The 17,661-nt window shown below is 41.5% G+C and overlaps 2 protein-coding genes across 9 annotated transcripts; one reads left to right on the forward strand and one right to left on the reverse strand.

Annotated features, from left to right (window-relative positions):
- Window positions 1-241: 241 nt before the first annotated feature.
- On the reverse strand, window positions 242-4,917 carry lin37 (lin-37 DREAM MuvB core complex component). Of its 7 annotated transcripts, none has more exons than XM_049025155.1 (11): window positions 4,869-4,917; window positions 4,633-4,710; window positions 4,012-4,064; window positions 3,840-3,915; window positions 3,677-3,727; window positions 3,219-3,248; window positions 3,013-3,098; window positions 2,660-2,821; window positions 2,369-2,499; window positions 2,053-2,126; window positions 242-514 (listed from the first exon to the last, which is right to left on the reverse strand). In XM_049025155.1, the coding sequence occupies exons 3-11, from the start codon at window positions 4,043-4,045 to the stop codon at window positions 436-438; spliced, it is 723 nt and encodes a 240-aa protein (XP_048881112.1). In that variant the 5' UTR covers window positions 4,046-4,064; window positions 4,633-4,710; window positions 4,869-4,917; the 3' UTR covers window positions 242-435. The 7 variants fall into 7 exon arrangements, with proteins under 7 accessions (XP_048881112.1, XP_048881109.1, XP_048881111.1 ...); XM_049025152.1 differs by having other exon boundaries at window positions 4,012-4,184; window positions 4,803-4,917; XM_049025154.1 differs by having other exon boundaries at window positions 4,803-4,903.
- A 158-nt stretch (window positions 4,918-5,075) lies between these two features.
- Window positions 5,076-15,870, forward strand: proser3 (proline and serine rich 3). 2 transcript variants are annotated; one of them, XM_049025138.1, is made up of 14 exons: window positions 5,076-5,348; window positions 5,644-5,701; window positions 5,804-5,912; window positions 6,025-6,299; window positions 6,684-6,829; window positions 7,653-7,738; window positions 8,499-8,581; window positions 11,263-11,393; window positions 11,546-11,715; window positions 12,009-12,433; window positions 12,706-12,955; window positions 13,037-13,208; window positions 15,076-15,157; window positions 15,280-15,870. In XM_049025138.1, the coding sequence occupies exons 2-14, from the start codon at window positions 5,691-5,693 to the stop codon at window positions 15,332-15,334; spliced, it is 1,995 nt and encodes a 664-aa protein (XP_048881095.1). In that variant the 5' UTR covers window positions 5,076-5,348; window positions 5,644-5,690; the 3' UTR covers window positions 15,335-15,870. The 2 variants fall into 2 exon arrangements, with proteins under 2 accessions (XP_048881095.1, XP_048881096.1); XM_049025139.1 differs by having other exon boundaries at window positions 11,612-11,715.
- Window positions 15,871-17,661: the final 1,791 nt, after the last annotated feature.

The raw sequence follows: 17,661 nt of genomic DNA on the forward strand, positions 1-17,661 counted from the left end.
CACGCAACACACATACACCTGCTGTACTGTCAATGCATCAATCCTGACAAAACGGAAGACTTCCTGCTTCCCCCATCTATCTTCACCTATCTCTGCAGTAGGTGAGGTGAAGTATGGATCAAGACTTCTGTCAGGTATTCAGTATCCCACCATTACATGGAATTTGGACTCTTTAGAGACAATTGCAAACAGATGCATTGGCAAATTAATTTTAACCATATAAAAATTGACAAAGCTACCATTGTTTTAATCACCTCACACCAGAGTGGCAGTCACTTTATTATATGAATATAACCAATAGGAAACAACTGCTACAAACTGAATTACTATACCCAGCAAGCTGTAGACTCTAGGAATCTCCTCCCACTAAGTTAAATGGCTGTGTTGTCCCGTGCTTTTCTACCACACGAGACCTGGGAAGCATTGCGGGCACTGCTAACGTTCATACATCTCCTTCAGGATCTTGATGCTTTCGCTGTATCGCAGCTGGTTTTTATTTGAGGACTCCTTCCATCTGAATGAGAATCAAAATATAACTTCAGAATACTTGTGGATAATTCTGATAAAGTAATAATTATAAAAGCCTAATGAAATAAAACACAAGAAGTTATGCCAATATGTATACTGAACAAAAATATAAATGCAACACTTAGTTTTGTTCCTATTTTGCAGCAATTTAAAAAAAAATCTGTATTTTTGTAGGCATTCAAAGAGCATATATGTTTCAAAAATTGCAAAATAAATCATTTTTTGTTAGTTTTCTTCTGTATTAATAATCCATCTACTGCACAGATGTGGCATATCAACATGTGGCAGCAAAACCACTACACAGGATTTCTTAAATATGGAGACTATGAAAGGGCCGTTTGTCATTGGAATGTCCACTAAGAACTGTTGCCTCTACTTTTGGCAGAATATCCAACTGGCTTCACAATCATTATCCAAGTGATCTGTACACTCACTGCACGTCACTAGGGCTGGACGGTATGGCAAAATATTTTATCATTTTTTTTCATATCAAATGATGTTGATCACAATATTGTTCAAGTCATTCAAGTAAAAAAATAATAATGCTCCATTTTTTCTTAAAAATTGCCCTTAAACAGATTCAGGACATAAACATGTGACAACTTGAATGGACTGTCAACTGAAATCTATTTTAAATAGATAAATATTATGAAAATAAACTTTTTCATTGTAGGACACAGCACTAGAAAAAGCCAACAGTATGTTTTGTTGCTCGTTTTTTTTCTCTGACTGCCTCACTGTTTGTTCCAGAGAATGTGATTGACTAGGGCTTGGCAATATGCCCGAAAAATGACATTTTTTCCCCAGAGATCTTCACAATATTTATATTTATCAAAAAATTCTAAGATTCATATGTAGAAAACAGTAAAATATAACAGGAGGTTTTGAGTTTTTCTGATTATGATGACCAAATTGTTTTACTAGTAGTTATGGAGCATGTGCCAGGTATAATGATCAATTACGAAAAACAGAATAGTGCAATACAACTGTCAGTTATGCAAGAAAACAAGTACTTAGGCTATATCACAATATTAAAATTTAGGACAATATGAATGATCACAATGATACAATATTTCATATCGTCCAGCCCTACATATCACCCCTTCATATCTTCGTGATGCTCTGAATCTGGAAACCACAGGCCACAATCAACAACGTAATCAACTCCACGGAAACGTGTCGGGATGTAACAGTCAAATTCTTGCCACTCCAGATATGAATGTGGGAATTCTTTTCTACGATGCACCTTATTTCTCGGGGCATCCATGACCAAGAGAGACTAATGAATCTGTGCCACTTGTCAGATTTACATTCATGAATTTCTTTTCAATAAAATTTTCAAGCTTAGTTTGAGTGTTGGGTTTATATTCTTGCTCAGTACATATACATACATGTAAATTTCTGCACTCACATATGTATTTGTATACACACACACTGAAAATATGCATTTAGTTTTCTCATGAAAATGCATGGCTACTGTAATACAAGTACACTAAAAAGATTATACGATTAGTATTAACTTACTTCTGTCTAATTTTTTTCCATCGTTCCATATGGTTATATACCAGAGGTATGGACACAGGAGCAGTATCAAAGGGCTGGAACAAATAAATACAAAACAGAGAGCTTTATCTACTACCGAAAACCGATGAATACATTTCATTAACACAAGTAGTTCATTCTGTAGTGCTACGTAAAGTGTTCATTGTCCTTCAGAGTGTAAAAGAACAACAAAATTAAACACTGAAATGAAATACTTTTTTAATCCTGCTGATTTGCTTTCAAAAAAGAAAGGTAAACTGGCCACCCACATCAGCGCCTGAGATAACACCCTTTTTACCTTGGCAGCAGTGGATTTCTCTGTAGGAGGAATACGAAGATTGACAGGCTCCCCAGAGGGACCGATAGGAGAAGGGGAAGGTGGGGGAAGCCGATACACGTTTTGTCCCTTTCCATTCAGCATGTCCACAACCTAAGGTACAGAAAAAGGAATAAAATAAAACCTCATCGTGCAACTGGAAAAGCATAATCTGATGTGACCCATTTAGCACTGAAATATCTTAGTTCATGCATATACTACAGTTTACAATTCGCAGTTCAAAGCTTTGCACAGATATTAGTAAGGCACTTTCTTCTTCCTCTCCAAGGCTGTGAGAGGGACTGGAGGAAGCTGCCCGCTCCCTGACTGTGGGGTTATTCCGCATCCAGGCCCGGCAGATGGGATAAAGCGGGGTGCTGGTGTTGAACTGGGCCAGATCCACACTGCGGTCAAACAGCTTGATGATGTAGGCATCTGAGTGAAGAGAGAACATGCGGGGGGGGGGGGGGGGGGGGGTTGGGGGGGGCAGGGTTGGCGGCAGGAAGCAAATGTGGCAGAGGACAATGAAAACAACATAAAAGGAATTTGAAGGGTAGATGGGCAGAATCACACACAAAACCTCCCAGTTCTTAGTATACACTGGCTGTACTCAGCAAGATATTTACTCTGCTTGTGCTGGTTGCTCTCCGACAACCCATCATCGATCTCCTTGCGTTTCTTCCGTCGATGCTGTGGGAATCGTGACGATGGTCTGTAACATCAACCAAATTGATCATTTGTTAAAACTACAAGTTTAAAATGATAATTTTCCAGCAAATATTGAACATTAGACCTAAGATACCACGCACAAAAAACAAAATCACTGACTCACCGCTTCCCAGCAGAAGACGGAGACAAATCTCTGTGAAGTACACATCAGTATCAGCCAAAACAGGGTTTCATTTGACAACAAATGTACTTTTTTAATAATGAGAGGTCAGCGACAGACCTTAAACTACCAAACCCAATACATTTGAATCTAAAGAAAAGAAACATTGTCATCCACTTGTAGATATCTTCAAAAGTTCCAGTTATTTTAGAGCTCCTCTGTAATTGACCTGTTTAGTATATAGGCTAAGTGCTGCAGACCACAAGTTTTCAAATACTTTATAAATATGTTATGCCATATTTATACTGTTATGTTATGTTGACTTATGTTGACAGTAAAAACATGAATCTTAAATCAAGGGCACTGATATACATTATAATGATTACATAGATTATTATCATTGGAATAATTTTAAGGAAAGACCACTCAACTTATATTTTTATATAAAAAGATAATCATACTTGTTCAGAGAATCTGTTGCCATCTTTCCAGAATCATCTTCATTTTGTTCACTGGAACACAGCAATACAAGGAAAAAAAGAGATCACCACAGCAACAAGTGAAGTATCTCAGAATATAATCAGAGTACAGTCTACAAAAGCAATTAGACAGGTATAAACTCACCGCTCACTATCACTCTTTTCAACAAGACCTTGCAGCACGGCATCCAGGCGTCCCCGCGCTCCAGTTGTTTCAGCATCTTCCAAAGCATGGGAAGACAAAGCATGCTGTAATAATCAAGTACAGTACATTTGCTCTTTGGGTCTTGTACAGGTGTTAAAACGGATCCTCCTACCTGTCTTTTCTGCCTTGATTTTCACGTGTAGCATTCTTGAAAATCGAAGACAGCTAGCAGTCACAAACCACATATAAAGCAGAGGCGTCAAACTCGAATATTTATCAATCCCCCTTCCGACTTCTTCAGGCAGTTCAGTATTAAGTTGACTATATTAGCTAGTTAGCCAGGACCTAATGAAAAGATCCATACAATATGACATAAAAAAAACTATGCATGAAGACAGAAGGAATTACTCAACCGATATTCAGTTCGCTTTACTACTCCAAGACCATTTCTGATTACAACGGTTCCCTAACAATGAATACTTTGTGAAATTAACACCCTATATATAAAATAAATATTACCATATTTACTAATTAGATGCCTGCCTCTGGAGATTTATGTAAAATATCAGTCAACCACGAACTAGCAGTAAAATACAAACCATATGCTTAATGTTCCTGCGATGATACTGGCTATATAAATACTGCCTAGCGAGGTAAGTAGTCTGTTATGACAAATTTAGGTACCATACAAGAGCAGTTAACTACCAAAAAATAACAAAGTAATTATTACATAGCGCGCTTCCCAATGCTGGGCTTTAAAGACTTACTTAACTGACAAGGTTAACGTGCTTACCGTACAAGTCAGCAAAAATATTGTAACGAGTTTCCCAGTTGCTAGCAAACCGAGCTGGTGATAGTACCGTACCTGGTTCTGTAAATATATAATATGTCAACCAGAAATCTACCTTAATATCAGCTTATTTGTACATCATACTAAGATAGCCCTCATTTACAAAAGTGTACCTTAAGCAATCGCTACTCTACAAAACACTGGAAATGAAACTTATTTTTGTTTATATAAATAGCTACGTTTACTCTCCAGTCTCCAGCGAAGGACTTTCCTCTTCCGCGCGCAATCGGATTAGTTTTGGTTTATTGGTTGAATTAAAGGACAATCTCTTAAGATCATTGGTGTTCTGCAATTTCACTCACTAAACTCCTGTATTCAGATTGGTCAATGCTCCTCCTTGCGTAATTTCATTGACTGATACTACATTTCCCATGATCCTACTCATGACGACCTGTGAAAACGCCTGTATGATATTAAATACTAGCTCGTTTTTTTCAATGTGTATTTAGTATTACATGATTAAATGGTACTTTTTAGCGGAAATAAAAGAAGTTAAATATTATTAAATGTTGGTTTTACATTTAGTTGCTCGGCAACCACACATGTTTGAGTTTGGCGCGGTTTAGCTAGTAGCAGATACAACAGGAACGGAAAAGTAGACGAGAATATTGGTAAAGTGGATAAAGCGGAATGCAGCCATCATCTGGTTTCTTAAATAGGTACTGTATACTGGGGTATGTGGATATGCTTTGCAGTTAAAGTGATTACGTGATTGTTTTCCGACAAATACTAGCGCAACTTTAAGTATTTGACATACATTCTGTTAGTTACTCCCCTAAAATACATTTCTTCAATTTCTTTACTATACTTATAAATGAGAAGTGTTGTGTGATATTATGTATGACGTTTTTTCGTCTTACATGTCCGCTCAGTTACTCGCATATATGGGTATGTCATGTTATTCTTTGTTATTTTGGACATATGTGTGTTAATTCTGGTTTTATTAAAACTTAGATTGTGTGAACAAAGAGCCATATCGGTGACTGTTGAATTGAGCTGCCATGAAGTCCAGGTAATAACGCCCGTACACTGTCTATAAGAATGGTTCGTGAAATTTTATTACTAAATGAGGAAATTCTGCCCATTGTTTGATGATTACTATCTTTCTCCTCAGTGGTGCGATATTCACCAGAAGGAACCCATTCCCCACAAATCCTGCCTTACCCAAAACTCATTACAACCCCTCTATCATCCAGAAAGTTTCTAAGCAGCAGAAGAAAATGGTAACAGAAGAAAAAAAGCTATAAAGAACTTAAAATTAAATTATGGTTATTTATACATTTTTGATTGTCTCATTTATATTATGGCTAGCTTATTTCTGTTTGCTTACTATAGAGTCTAAGTCCAGTACGCCTACCTCAAGCACCCAGCCCACCTCTACCCTGCAGTGATTCAATCAGTGAGGAACACCAGCAGTCCCTTGCAACATCCAGTTGTTTTCACCATAGCCCCCCTCCCTCTAAGGGGCTGCATTCCAGCTTCTCTGAGTCATGGCCTTCTACTGACCGGCAGTCCATCCCAGAAACTGAGGCTCTGGCTGGGACTATCCCCTCAGGAGCACCCCAGGTGTTTGCTGCAGCCGAAACCGAAGAGGATTCTGTGTTGGCAAAGTATTTTATCTCCAATTGAATTCTTTATTGTTGTCATTGTACAAGCCAGCACAGTGAAACCGAGTTGGCAGTTCTCTGAGCGGTACAAAAAAACAAGACGGAGCATGTCATGTGAGCAATATGTGCACAATCACCAAAAAATATGTGCAAAAGTACAAAGGTGATAAATAGTATGCAGTGCAGGTCCTTTTGTGCTCTCTTCAGCCTCGTTACCTCATTGGGTTAAAAACTGTTTTTAGGTCTGATAGCATGGGCTTTAATGGCCCAGCATCTGTTTTTATTAATTTTTTTAATCATTTGTTTCTTACACACTTGTAGCTTAGAGTACAGATCTTGTAATTTACCAAAACAAATGAAGCGAATGTGCTATTAATGTATTTCCAGGTATATTGAACGTTTTCGGCATGGGAGGCCTCAGAGTCGAGAGGAGAGGAAACACTCATTAACCATGGATGGCAGGCAGTCTTTCTGGTGGTTAACCTCATCCCCTTCCCAGGCCACCTCCTCCCAGTCACAGTCTGTACAGAGAGGTATCCCTGCCTGACATAGTCGTTATTTTTGTTGGACAAATGTTCTTTGTCTCTGCTGACTTGTGAAATTTTACTTAAATCATTTTGAAGTTGCTACATAGATGATGTTCATTTCTTCATTGACTCACTATTTAAATATTGTTTCTTTTTATTTTCTGTATGAGTGTGAATATATGGAGTGGATTTTGTGCCGCCTTGAAATGCGAATACGACGGACAGTCGCTTAAGGTCTAATTGATGAGGCGACAGCCACTGCACCTCAACCGTGCCCCTGTTAATAGGATACTACCTCACTTCAGAATGTCCTTTAGAGCAATAAATAAGCAAGAAATATCCTCTCTGCTCCATCAGGTAGAAAGTAATGCTGCAAGTGAGGAGTTCGTCATGTATAAGGCAGCGTCGCCCCTAGAAAGCTTGCAGCAGGCACTGTGTGTAACTGGCCAAGTTTTCCAGGGCACCACAGTAGCTCTTTTGTTTCTAATGTGTCTTCCCCGTGCAAGTAAGGTCTTGACGTATTGTCTCATTTCCTTGACGACCCCCCCCCCCCCCCCCCGCTGGCTAGACAGCAGTGATTGGACCATTCGCTTTAGAAATCTGTGCGCAAAAGAAAATGAGAAACCTGTTTTTCTAACCATGTTGAGATCCATAGAGACTGTTTGTGAAACATTAGCCTGGGCTGCGGGATCCACAACTAATATTCTTTATTCATTGTTTCTAATATTATTATTATTATTATTGTTGTTATTTAAAAAGCAATAACAAATCCACTGTAATGGAGAAATTGTGAGTCTATGTCTCACCCAGTCTCCATGTCTGTGTTTAGATGAAGAATCTGCGCTGGGCCCGACTGAGCCCTGCCAGCTCAGTCCTCCTTGCCCACATCTCCTTGACCATGAGTACAGCATCATGGTTAGTATGCTGGAGATATAATTTCTTTGATCCCATCCGGGGTTGTTCCCTGCCTTGAACCCATAGCCGCTTGGATAAGCTCAGGACCCTCCACAACCCTGAACAGAACAAGTGGTTATAGAATATTGATTGCTATTATTAATTCAGAGAAAGATCAGTGAGGGAAAATCTGTTCATAGGGAACCTAAAACTTTACAGCCGCCCCCTCCGATTTTATTTTAATGATCATGCATGCCAGTAAAAATAGCTCTGTGGGCTGACTATTGCCCTGGTCAGTTCTTGATGGTTGGTTTTAAAAAAACACAATCATATAAAAATTTGCAGTGTTTTCCTCTTCACAATTCAATTTAATGGTTCTTTTTAAACTGTGATGGGTTGGTACCCCACACTGGGTTATTTTCTGCCTGGTGCCCGTAGCTGCCGGGATAGGCTCCAGACCTCTGTGACCCTCGGATGGATGGATGGATGGATGGATGGATGGGGTTCTTTTTAAATGTATCTATCTAATCCGTTCCAGCATCAAAATTAGCAAGTAATCCCATTCTTTACATGTGACTTAGACTGTGTTCAACATTAGCAGTAATGTTTCGTGTACTACCCATAAATTTGTTTATTTTGCCTGATTGGAATTATGGATAATAATGATTTAGTTAAATCCACACACACACACACACACACAGTAAAGTAGCAAGTTGCCTTTGGGGTGCATATGGTCTGGTGAATGACTGCAAAGCTAAGACAGGTCGTCTTTGTCCTGCAGTGTCTGTCAGATTCCAACTGTGATGTTGGAGAACCAGAGATCCTGCATTTACAAGAGAGGACCAGCAGGCTGCTGCAGAGAAGGTACTCTTAAGCTAAAATGCACTACCATTCTGTTCTATAGCTCCCTTTCCCTCTTCCCATTTCATAGACACATGACCTGCAGATACTATAATGACAATATCAAAGAGATATCTGTAACCATGTATTTTTAGGTTTTTCACTGATATGGAATAATGCAATTCATCCATCCATTCATCCTTCATGCCTGCTATTTCAGTAGAGGGTTCCGGTGAAATGCTGATAATCAGAATCATGGATCTCATTTATCAACCATGTGTATGAACAATTTTGTGCATAAACTGCATATATGCACAACTTCACACATAGTATATGGTATTTATCAGTTTCTTTCTGTGTGTTGAAATGTGTGTATTTTTATGATCATATGTATGCACAAGCCTGTAGCGGCAGATAAGCGAAGAAGAATTAATTGGCACATAGGATCAATTGACACATAGAATGATCTAGTTGTGTTCAAACAAAGTATGTGCAGGCAAGTCCAAAGTCTTTCCAAAGTCTTATAACATTCATGGCCAAAGAAATAATTTCACTGACACTGAATATGTGCTGGGGCGGCATGGTGGTGCAGTGGTTAGCACTGTCGCCTCACACCTCTGGGACCCGGGTTCGAGTCTCCGCCTGGGTCACATGTGTGCGGAGTTTGCATGTTCTCCCTGTGTCGTCGTGGGGTTTCCTCCGGGTACTCCGGTTTCCCCCCACAGTCCAAAAACATGCTGAGGCTAATTGGAGTTGCTGAATTGCCCGTAGGTGTGCGTGTGAGTGAATGGTGTGTGAGTGTGCCCTGCGATGGGCTGGCCCCCCATCCTGGGTTGTTCCCTGCCTCGTGCCCATTGATTCCGGGATAGGCTCCGGACCCCCCGCGATAAGCGGTTTGGAAAATGGATGGATGGATGGATGAATATGTGCTTTACATGACAACAGACGTGTTTGGCACAATTAATTTTTGTTAACATTCACTTGTTGGTCTACTGCGGCATACGACACGCATTACTTGCTGCAACCAGTTAAACGCAACCACAGTGTATCTTACCTATTTCTGATAGCCTGGGTGCTGGGTAATGGAGGTGCACTGTCAGTGTCACCATCTGGAATGACTCCTGTTAGGGATGTTTCGTCCATGAGCTGTGTTACCATCCAGAGGTGACACTGATGTGGTGCTTGGGCCGCCCCCTGTGGCATGGACGTGGGTTCTGTGGGCTGTGATCCTTTCTTGGTGGTCATTTTCATATTGAACTGCTGCTTCCTCACCTCTGCCATCTTCTAATTACTGGTGATACAGCATTATCTTCATGTGTCACCTGTGCCCAAGCTAGGTCCTCCTCTAACTGGCCGCTGCTAAAGTTGCCAAGAAATAAGACAACGCGTTATATGGAAGTTATATGCCTATATGTGATTGATTGAGCATGTGTCTTTGTTTAAAGTAGTCTTGCCGTACACTTTTCGCCCTGGCCATGGAACAGTGGACCAGCTCTATACTCTCGGCAGGGTCCTGGAGGGTGCGTGGGAGTTTGTCCAACCAGTCTACATGTGCTTTGTGGAGAAGGCATTTGACTGTGTCCCTCGGGGAGTCCTGTGCGGAGTGCTCCGGGAGTATGGGGTGCCAGGCTACCTTATAGAGGCTGTTCGGTCCCTGTACAACCGGTGTCAGAGCTTGGTCCGCATTGTCGACAGTAATCGGACTCGTTTCCGGTGATGGTTGGACTCGGTTGGACTGCCAGGGCTGCCCTTTGTCACCGATTCTGTTCATAACTTTTATGGACAGAATTTCTAGGCGGAGGGTGTCCGGTTTGGTGATCTCAGGATTAGGTCTCTGCTTTTTGCAGATGATGTGGTTCTGTTGGCCTCATCGGACCGTGACCTTCAACTCTCACTGGGACAGTTTGCAGCCGAGTGTGAAGCGGCTGGGATGAAAATCAGCACCTCCAAATCCGTGACCTTGGTCCTCAGCCGGACAAGGGTAGAATGCTCTCTCCAGGTTCTTCCCCAAGTGGAGAAGTTTAAGTATCTTGGAGTCCTGTTCACGAGTGAGGGAAGGATGGAGCAGGAAATCGACAGGCGGATCGGTGCAGCGTCAGCAGTGATGCAGGCGCTGCATTGGTCTGTCATGGTGAAGAAGTAGATGAGCCAAAAGGCAGAGCTCTCGATTTTACCAGTCGATCTACTTTCCTACCCTCACCTATGGTCATGAGCTTTGGGTAGTGACCGAAAGAACAAGATCACAAGTACAAGCGGCCAAAATGAGTTTCCTCCGCAGGGTGGCTGGGCTCTCCCTTAGAGATAGGGTGAGGAGCTCGGTCATTTGGGAGGGACTCAGAGTAGAGCCGCTGTCCTTCGCATTGAGAGGAGTCAGATGAGGTGGTTTGGGCATCTGCTTAGGATGCCTCCCTAGTGAGGTGTTCCGGGCATGTCCCACTGGGAGGATGCCCCGGGGAAGACCCAGGACACGCTGGAGGGACTATGTCTCTCGGCTGGCCTGGGAACGCCTCAGGATACCCCCGGAGGAGATGAATGAAGTGGCCGGGGAGAGGGAAGTCTGGATTTCCCTGTTGAGACTGCTGCCCCTGCGACCCGACTCGGATAAGCGGAAGATAATGGATGGATGGATTGTAATTGGTTTTGAGTTGGTTTTAAAATTCACAGTTTGTCCCACTCACGGGCTTGGCTTTCCTTTGATCTTTCAGTGAACAGTCTCTCAGCAGTGGCTCTTTGCCTATCAGCTCTGAAGGCCTTGGCTCAGAAATTTCCTCTGCAGTCAGTGTAGATGAGCCAGTCCGAAAACCTGCACCTGCCACCACTATTGACTTGACCAGTGGTAAGTCTGAAGGTGTCAGACATGCAGTCCTTAAGAACTGCGATAAAGTTAACAAATTTCCAGTGGACAGCCCAGGCTATTTTTGTTTCATAGTGTGTTTAGTAGGTTTTTTATATATTGTCTTGTTTACATTATCCTGGTAACCCCACCAGGTATAGCCCCCAGAGCTCAGGTCAAACCCCCTGTGAACCACCTTTCTGCTTCCCATCCTCGCCCAGAAGATGACATCCTGTTCCAGTGGCGACTGCGCCGCAAGATGGAACAGGCTAGCCAGTGGCCACTGCAAAAGCCTCGGGGTCAAGCTTCACAGCAGCCCAGCACAGTATGTAGGCATCTGGTCATTATTAAAATGACCATCTCAACAGGCATTGAATAATTACATGCTATACAATAGTGTTCTGTCTTCGCGTAATTCTGTCCTTTTTGTAGGTTGAATTAAACAAATGGCTCAAGTGCTTAAATTTCAGTCATACCATATACAGTGTATATATCATCTAAATATATATAAAATAGACGTATTAAGTGTTTTAATGCTGATCTTTGACCTTATCAGGATCATTAAAGTTAAATGGATGTGAATGAAAAGGATATCTAATCCTTCTTTTCCTCATGCAGATACCTTACTTGACTCCTCAAGAGTCCACTCATGGAGGCTTCCAAATGCCTACAGCTACTCCATCCCTCCCTATTTCTAGTCCCATAGTGACAATGCTTCCCAGTGACCTCACCATTCTACCCCATATGCACCTTCTTTGCAATTTGCCACCTTGCTCACTTCAGCACCCACAGCTCGCTGTCCAAAGAGGAAGTTTCGGAAAGCCTGTCTGTAATCCATCGCAAGCCCAGGCTGACCCCACTGAATGCAGCCCTGAGACTGTCCCCAGCAAAGACTTCTCTTCTCTGCCTGCTGTGTCATCTGACTCTGCTGAGGACGAGTGGGCACATCCAGGAGCTAACACTAGGAAACTGAGGAAGGTGTCACAAGAAGTCCAGACTGAGCAAAAGCTGGAATCCACAGTGCCCAAGAGAAACACACCCAGGTAAAACCGGATGTTAAACAAATTTATTTTCCTATATGCATTTTTTAGATTTGCTTTGATCTCTAAAAGCAGTAAAAAATTGAGTTGATTTGAGTGAGGTCTGTCAATACTTGCAAAAATTGCTTTAAAAAAAACTGGGATCATTTTAATCAGTAAAAATTAATTTCTGGCATAAATCCACACTTCATAAAATTGTCCAGGAATTAAAGCATTTCCGATTTTACTGTTTTCATCTTTTTACTTTAACAAAGTGGTAAATAATTATGTTGTAGACACACTACAAAACCATCTTCTAGACAGCATGCCAGAAGGGAAGGGGCACCACAGGCTGATCATGAAATGGAAGCTCAGCTTGGGTATGGTGCCACCAATGATGGCAAAAGGCGAGAGGTGCTGACCGCATGGCCACAGAAATCCACCAGACGAGGAAATAAATCAGATGGAAATGAAGTATCAACATGCAGGGATCGTAAAGGAGACCAAGCACCTCCACCCTCTCCCATACACAGCACTCTAGGACAGGTGAAAACAACAAACCCTTTAAATGTGTATAGCTGCGTTCTTCACTGTGTTAGTAATATGCGCTGATTATTAAATTGGCAGGTGGTCTCGGAGGTACTTTTCTCAGCGCCGGATTCTCCTATTGAAGTCAGGACTCCGGGCTTCTCCAGTTCACCCAGAAGCACGCCTCCTGCACCTCCACAGTCTCCAGCAGCTGACACCAACAGATTGCAGCCCCCTGAGGCCATCGTCCAGCTGTTGCGTGAGGCTGAAGGTGGGGAATGGGGCTATTTCATCGCTTCTTTATCTCGATGTAATCTCACAAGTCTGTACTGGAAATGAAAATAATAGCAAAAATTTCATTCATTCAATTTTTTATTTACAATATTATTGTTTGTTTATATCTCTTGGCCCTTTCACACCAGAGCTGGTGCCCGTGCCGAACCTAAAGTCTGACCCTGCTGTTGCATTCACACCGAAAATATGCGGTGCAGTGTCGATATATCCGGGCTGTAGCTCATTATTTTGGCCCTGAAAGATTGCTGGGTCAGAGTTGGGAGCGCATGACATCAGGAGGGGTGGTTAGAGTCGTCACAGGGGAAAGCAAATTTATGAAGCAATGAAGAGTAAGTTGGAAAAGGCATGGGGTTATCAGAATAACAAGCAAGTCGTGAACAAGATTTTAAAAAATGTAAGTCGAAAAGAGAGGTAAATAAAAACTGTGCTGGGTGCCCTAAAGACAAATGTCATGGACTTCGTGTTTGGAAACACACCTGCTATCCCGGTGACTGGAGCATTGATCTAGACGACCGCTTTGGAGGAATCTGGAACGTTGTTTTTGTTGTGTCTACTTGTAATGTGACTGAACACGTTTGGTGCATGTTGGATGCCTTCCAAGGATCTGTCAAACAAAATGGAATATCATTAAATAATCAGTTGTGTTTTCTGTGTAGGACATGTGTTGTGGCAGGGTTGGGCTATATACATTGTTGTAATGACAATTTAGTTAACTAATAAGTTAACATTAAAATTTGACCTCTGTGTACCAGCCGGGGATACATAACATACAGCTATCTGCTTTGTTACATCAATGAAAATATCACTCGCACACTATCTTGATTGAAATGTCAGGTTAATTTCACTGAAATTACTATCTTGTCTTCTGTGTGCTTGTTTTAACACAGGTGAAGAGAATGCAGATGAACAGGAGCATCACATTTTATATTTATGTATTCCATGTGAAATATTTACATATTTCATGATTTGTATATTTTGTAAAATAAGTTTAGCAAAATGTTTTATTCTTATCTTCAGAAGTAGCCCATTGCCTATCAAAGTAGCCCATTAATGCATATTGTGAAGTAGTTCCTTCAGCGTCCATTATTTTATGTGCATTTGCGCTGGTTTGACAAGAAATTACTATGCATTTTAACCTTTATATGTTAATTTGTATTTCATTTACAGTATAAAGGTTAAAATGCACACTAATTTCTTGTCATAGCAGCGCAAATGCCCATAAAATAAGTATGCATTTCCGCTGTTACAATAATCAATTGACGTATGGCTTTTAAAGGTTGAATGAATACATGGGTTTGAGTTATATACACCCCAGCGTATTAGTATGCGTAATCCACAGTTCATCCATGAATGCATCTCCGATTGCAACCCACTTTTTAACTGGAACACACAAAGGGTAGTTTGTGTTGGTCTGCTCAAATGCAGGAATAAGTCATTAGCAGATGTACTCAAATGACTCGCAGGACATTCCAAAATTTTTGAATGAACTGTATTGGGTTAAACCCAGGAACAAGGGTAAAAATAATGTAAGCATATGCAGTAAATTCAGAAGTGTTGTTCATTGCATCTCGTACAGTCCTCCTTTTTTGCCTTCTCTTCTGAAACGGTACCCCTCCCACAGCAATATGTACATGCTGATGTCATCATTCTACCCCTTTTAGCACCAAGCGCAGTGTGAATGTGAGGCGGTTTTTGGTGGGGCCTGTGTGAGCTCCAGCCCAGCTCCAGCAAGGACTTTGTGTGAAAGGGGTATCTGAAGGTCTTTGTTTTCAATGCTACAGCTTTGCAAAATAAGTTCTTTTACTAATGGTTTTTCCATTTTCTTTTAATATGTTTTTCCTCAGACTCGGATGGGCTGGAGTTTGAAGATGACCCCTTGCTGCAAGTCCTAAGGCAGCAGAGGGAATGGGTGAAAGAGCAGATCAGGTAAGAGACTGAACTGAGAAAGGGCCATTGAGTTCATGCAAAAAAAAAATTGTTCTCTTAGAAGCTAATTGGATGTGAAGTATTTTGCCGTTTTTAAACGATTTTTTTGTCTTATGTTTCAGTGAAATTGATGCAGTGTTGAATAATCTTCAAGAAACTGGCAATGCCGAGGAATGAACAATGTAGATATGAAATATTTGTATTTGTGCATAAATACAATCACTTATTTAATGTAAAAGTTTACAACCAACTGGAATGGTATGAAATTCTTATATAATGAAACATGGGCAATTATTAATAGAGGCACAAATTTTGTAATATGTTTTTTTTTCCGTGCCATGTTTCTCATAGGTGTTTTTGTGTGTACATCTCACTCTGTGACAGTTGGACATTACAAATTACTTTTTGGATGCAGGGTTGTATGTTGTGTGTAAGCACAATCTTTGGCCTTCGAAAATACAAATTACAGCTTGCTGTGAATGAAGGGCTAAAAACATTTCTCCTGCTGTAGTGGAGCAGACATCATTAGGATTCAGTGGAAGTAAATTGATGATAAAAGCCATTGATACAAAAAAGCACTTTGAATTACACTAATCGAATAAGAACACATTGCATTTAATAATACTGGAATAAAAACGCATTGCATTTAATAATGCTTGACTATTTGGGGGTTGTAATTTAATGTGAATGTATATTAAAACATTGAATATTTACATTGAATATTTCAGTTGAAGATATTTCAGTTAGTATTTCATTGGTAAAATAATCAATACAAAAATATTCAACTTCCATAATCCATCCATCCATTTTCCAAACTGCTTATCCTACTGGGTTGCGGGGGGTCCGGAGCCTATCCTGGAAGCAATGGGCACGAGGCAGGGAACAACCCAGGATGGGGGTCCAGCCCATTGCAGGGCACACTCACACACCATTCACGCACACATTCACACCTACGGGCAATTTAGCAACTCCAATTAGCCTCAGCATGTTTTTGGACTGTGGGGGGAAACCGGGGTACCCGGAGGAAACCCCAGGACGACATGGGGAGAACATGCAAACTCCACACACATGTAACCCAGGCGGAGACTCGAACCCGGGTCCCAGAGGTGTGAGGCAACAGTGCTAACCACTGCACCACTATGCCGTCCCTGTAATTATAATTATATACCTGATAAATTAGTGAGATGAGTGAGCTTCTCTTTGGCTGAACAGTTTGTCAATTCTGGGAGTGATGGATGATAAGCAGATTCTGACGTCATCCTCCACATGAAAAAGCACCCTGTGCTTTGTTTTCATGGCAGCCAGTGCTGAGAATGGGGCCTCACAAAGGTAGGTAGTAGGAAAGGGAAGCAACATTCTCATGGCCTATGCGCTAACTTCAGGATCCTCCTGTGAGATGGTGGGCCGAAAGTCTGCATGAGACATCTGCTGAAATCGGACCTTTAATGTTCTGTCTCAGGAAAGCTCCAACAGTTGCTCCAACTGCTTTATGGGTGAGGCTACATGCGGTTAACAGGTCATTTTCATTAAGAGACTCTGAAACCTGGGGAAACATACAAACATATCAAGAATTCCATCTTGTATTCTTTTTCTCCATAGCTGTTTTCTTCATGAATGCTGTGATTTTGTCACTCACCTCTAGGACAGAAATGTAATCTCCTTGGACAGAGAGATAGAGGCTATTGAGTGAGTTGGATATGTCTGCGAAGGTAGGCCAGCTTTGCCACAAATGCAAGCAAACAAGTCTGCACTGTCAGGACTGACATCTCTTAGATACTCTAAGATCTCCTTGTATAGCTCAACCCCACATTGCAAAACTCTATCCAGGAGCTGCAAGCGAATGTCAGCTGAAGTTTCTTCAATTCTCTTCACTGTCATTTGACATTGGTACATTTCTCAACTTAGCAGCCTCAGTCCCAATCATAACTTCACACATTTTAATTGCAGCTGGTAGGATCAGCTGCTGTTGTAACCGCTCTGGGACAAGAGCAGAGAGGAAGGCTGGTAGCGCTAGATCCTTCTGCACTGAGTCTGCTCTCCACTGAATTTTTGCAGCCTGACTAGTGCTGCCTGGGTGGCTGGGAGGTTGAGGATATAGCATGCAGTGGGAACTTTGGTCCATCTTTCCAGCTTGGGTTGTCTACGGGTGCTCACTCCACCTGCCATTAGCTAGTCCCTCACAGTAGCACAAAACCTGCTCCTCCCCTCTATCCCCAACTGGAGCACTGCTATTTCTTATTTCATGCTTGAGTCTTTGGACGTTCTCAGGTAATTTCTTCAGCTATCCTGCTCCAGTCAACGCTGTAGTATTGATGCACCAAAGACGTCATAAAGCAAACAACACCTGCACTTACTAAAACACCCTCATTTTGAGCCTTTTAAAGGATTGTGATTTAAGCAGAAATAAAGTAATTTAAGAGAAGACCTTTCTTCACATACACAAACAATGAAAAAATACAGAAAAGGACAGACATTTTGACCACGCATTAGCACAGTTGTGACAT

Source organism: Brienomyrus brachyistius, chromosome 9 (genome assembly GCF_023856365.1).
Source record: "Brienomyrus brachyistius isolate T26 chromosome 9, BBRACH_0.4, whole genome shotgun sequence".
Lineage (NCBI taxonomy): Eukaryota > Metazoa > Chordata > Actinopteri > Osteoglossiformes > Mormyridae > Brienomyrus > Brienomyrus brachyistius.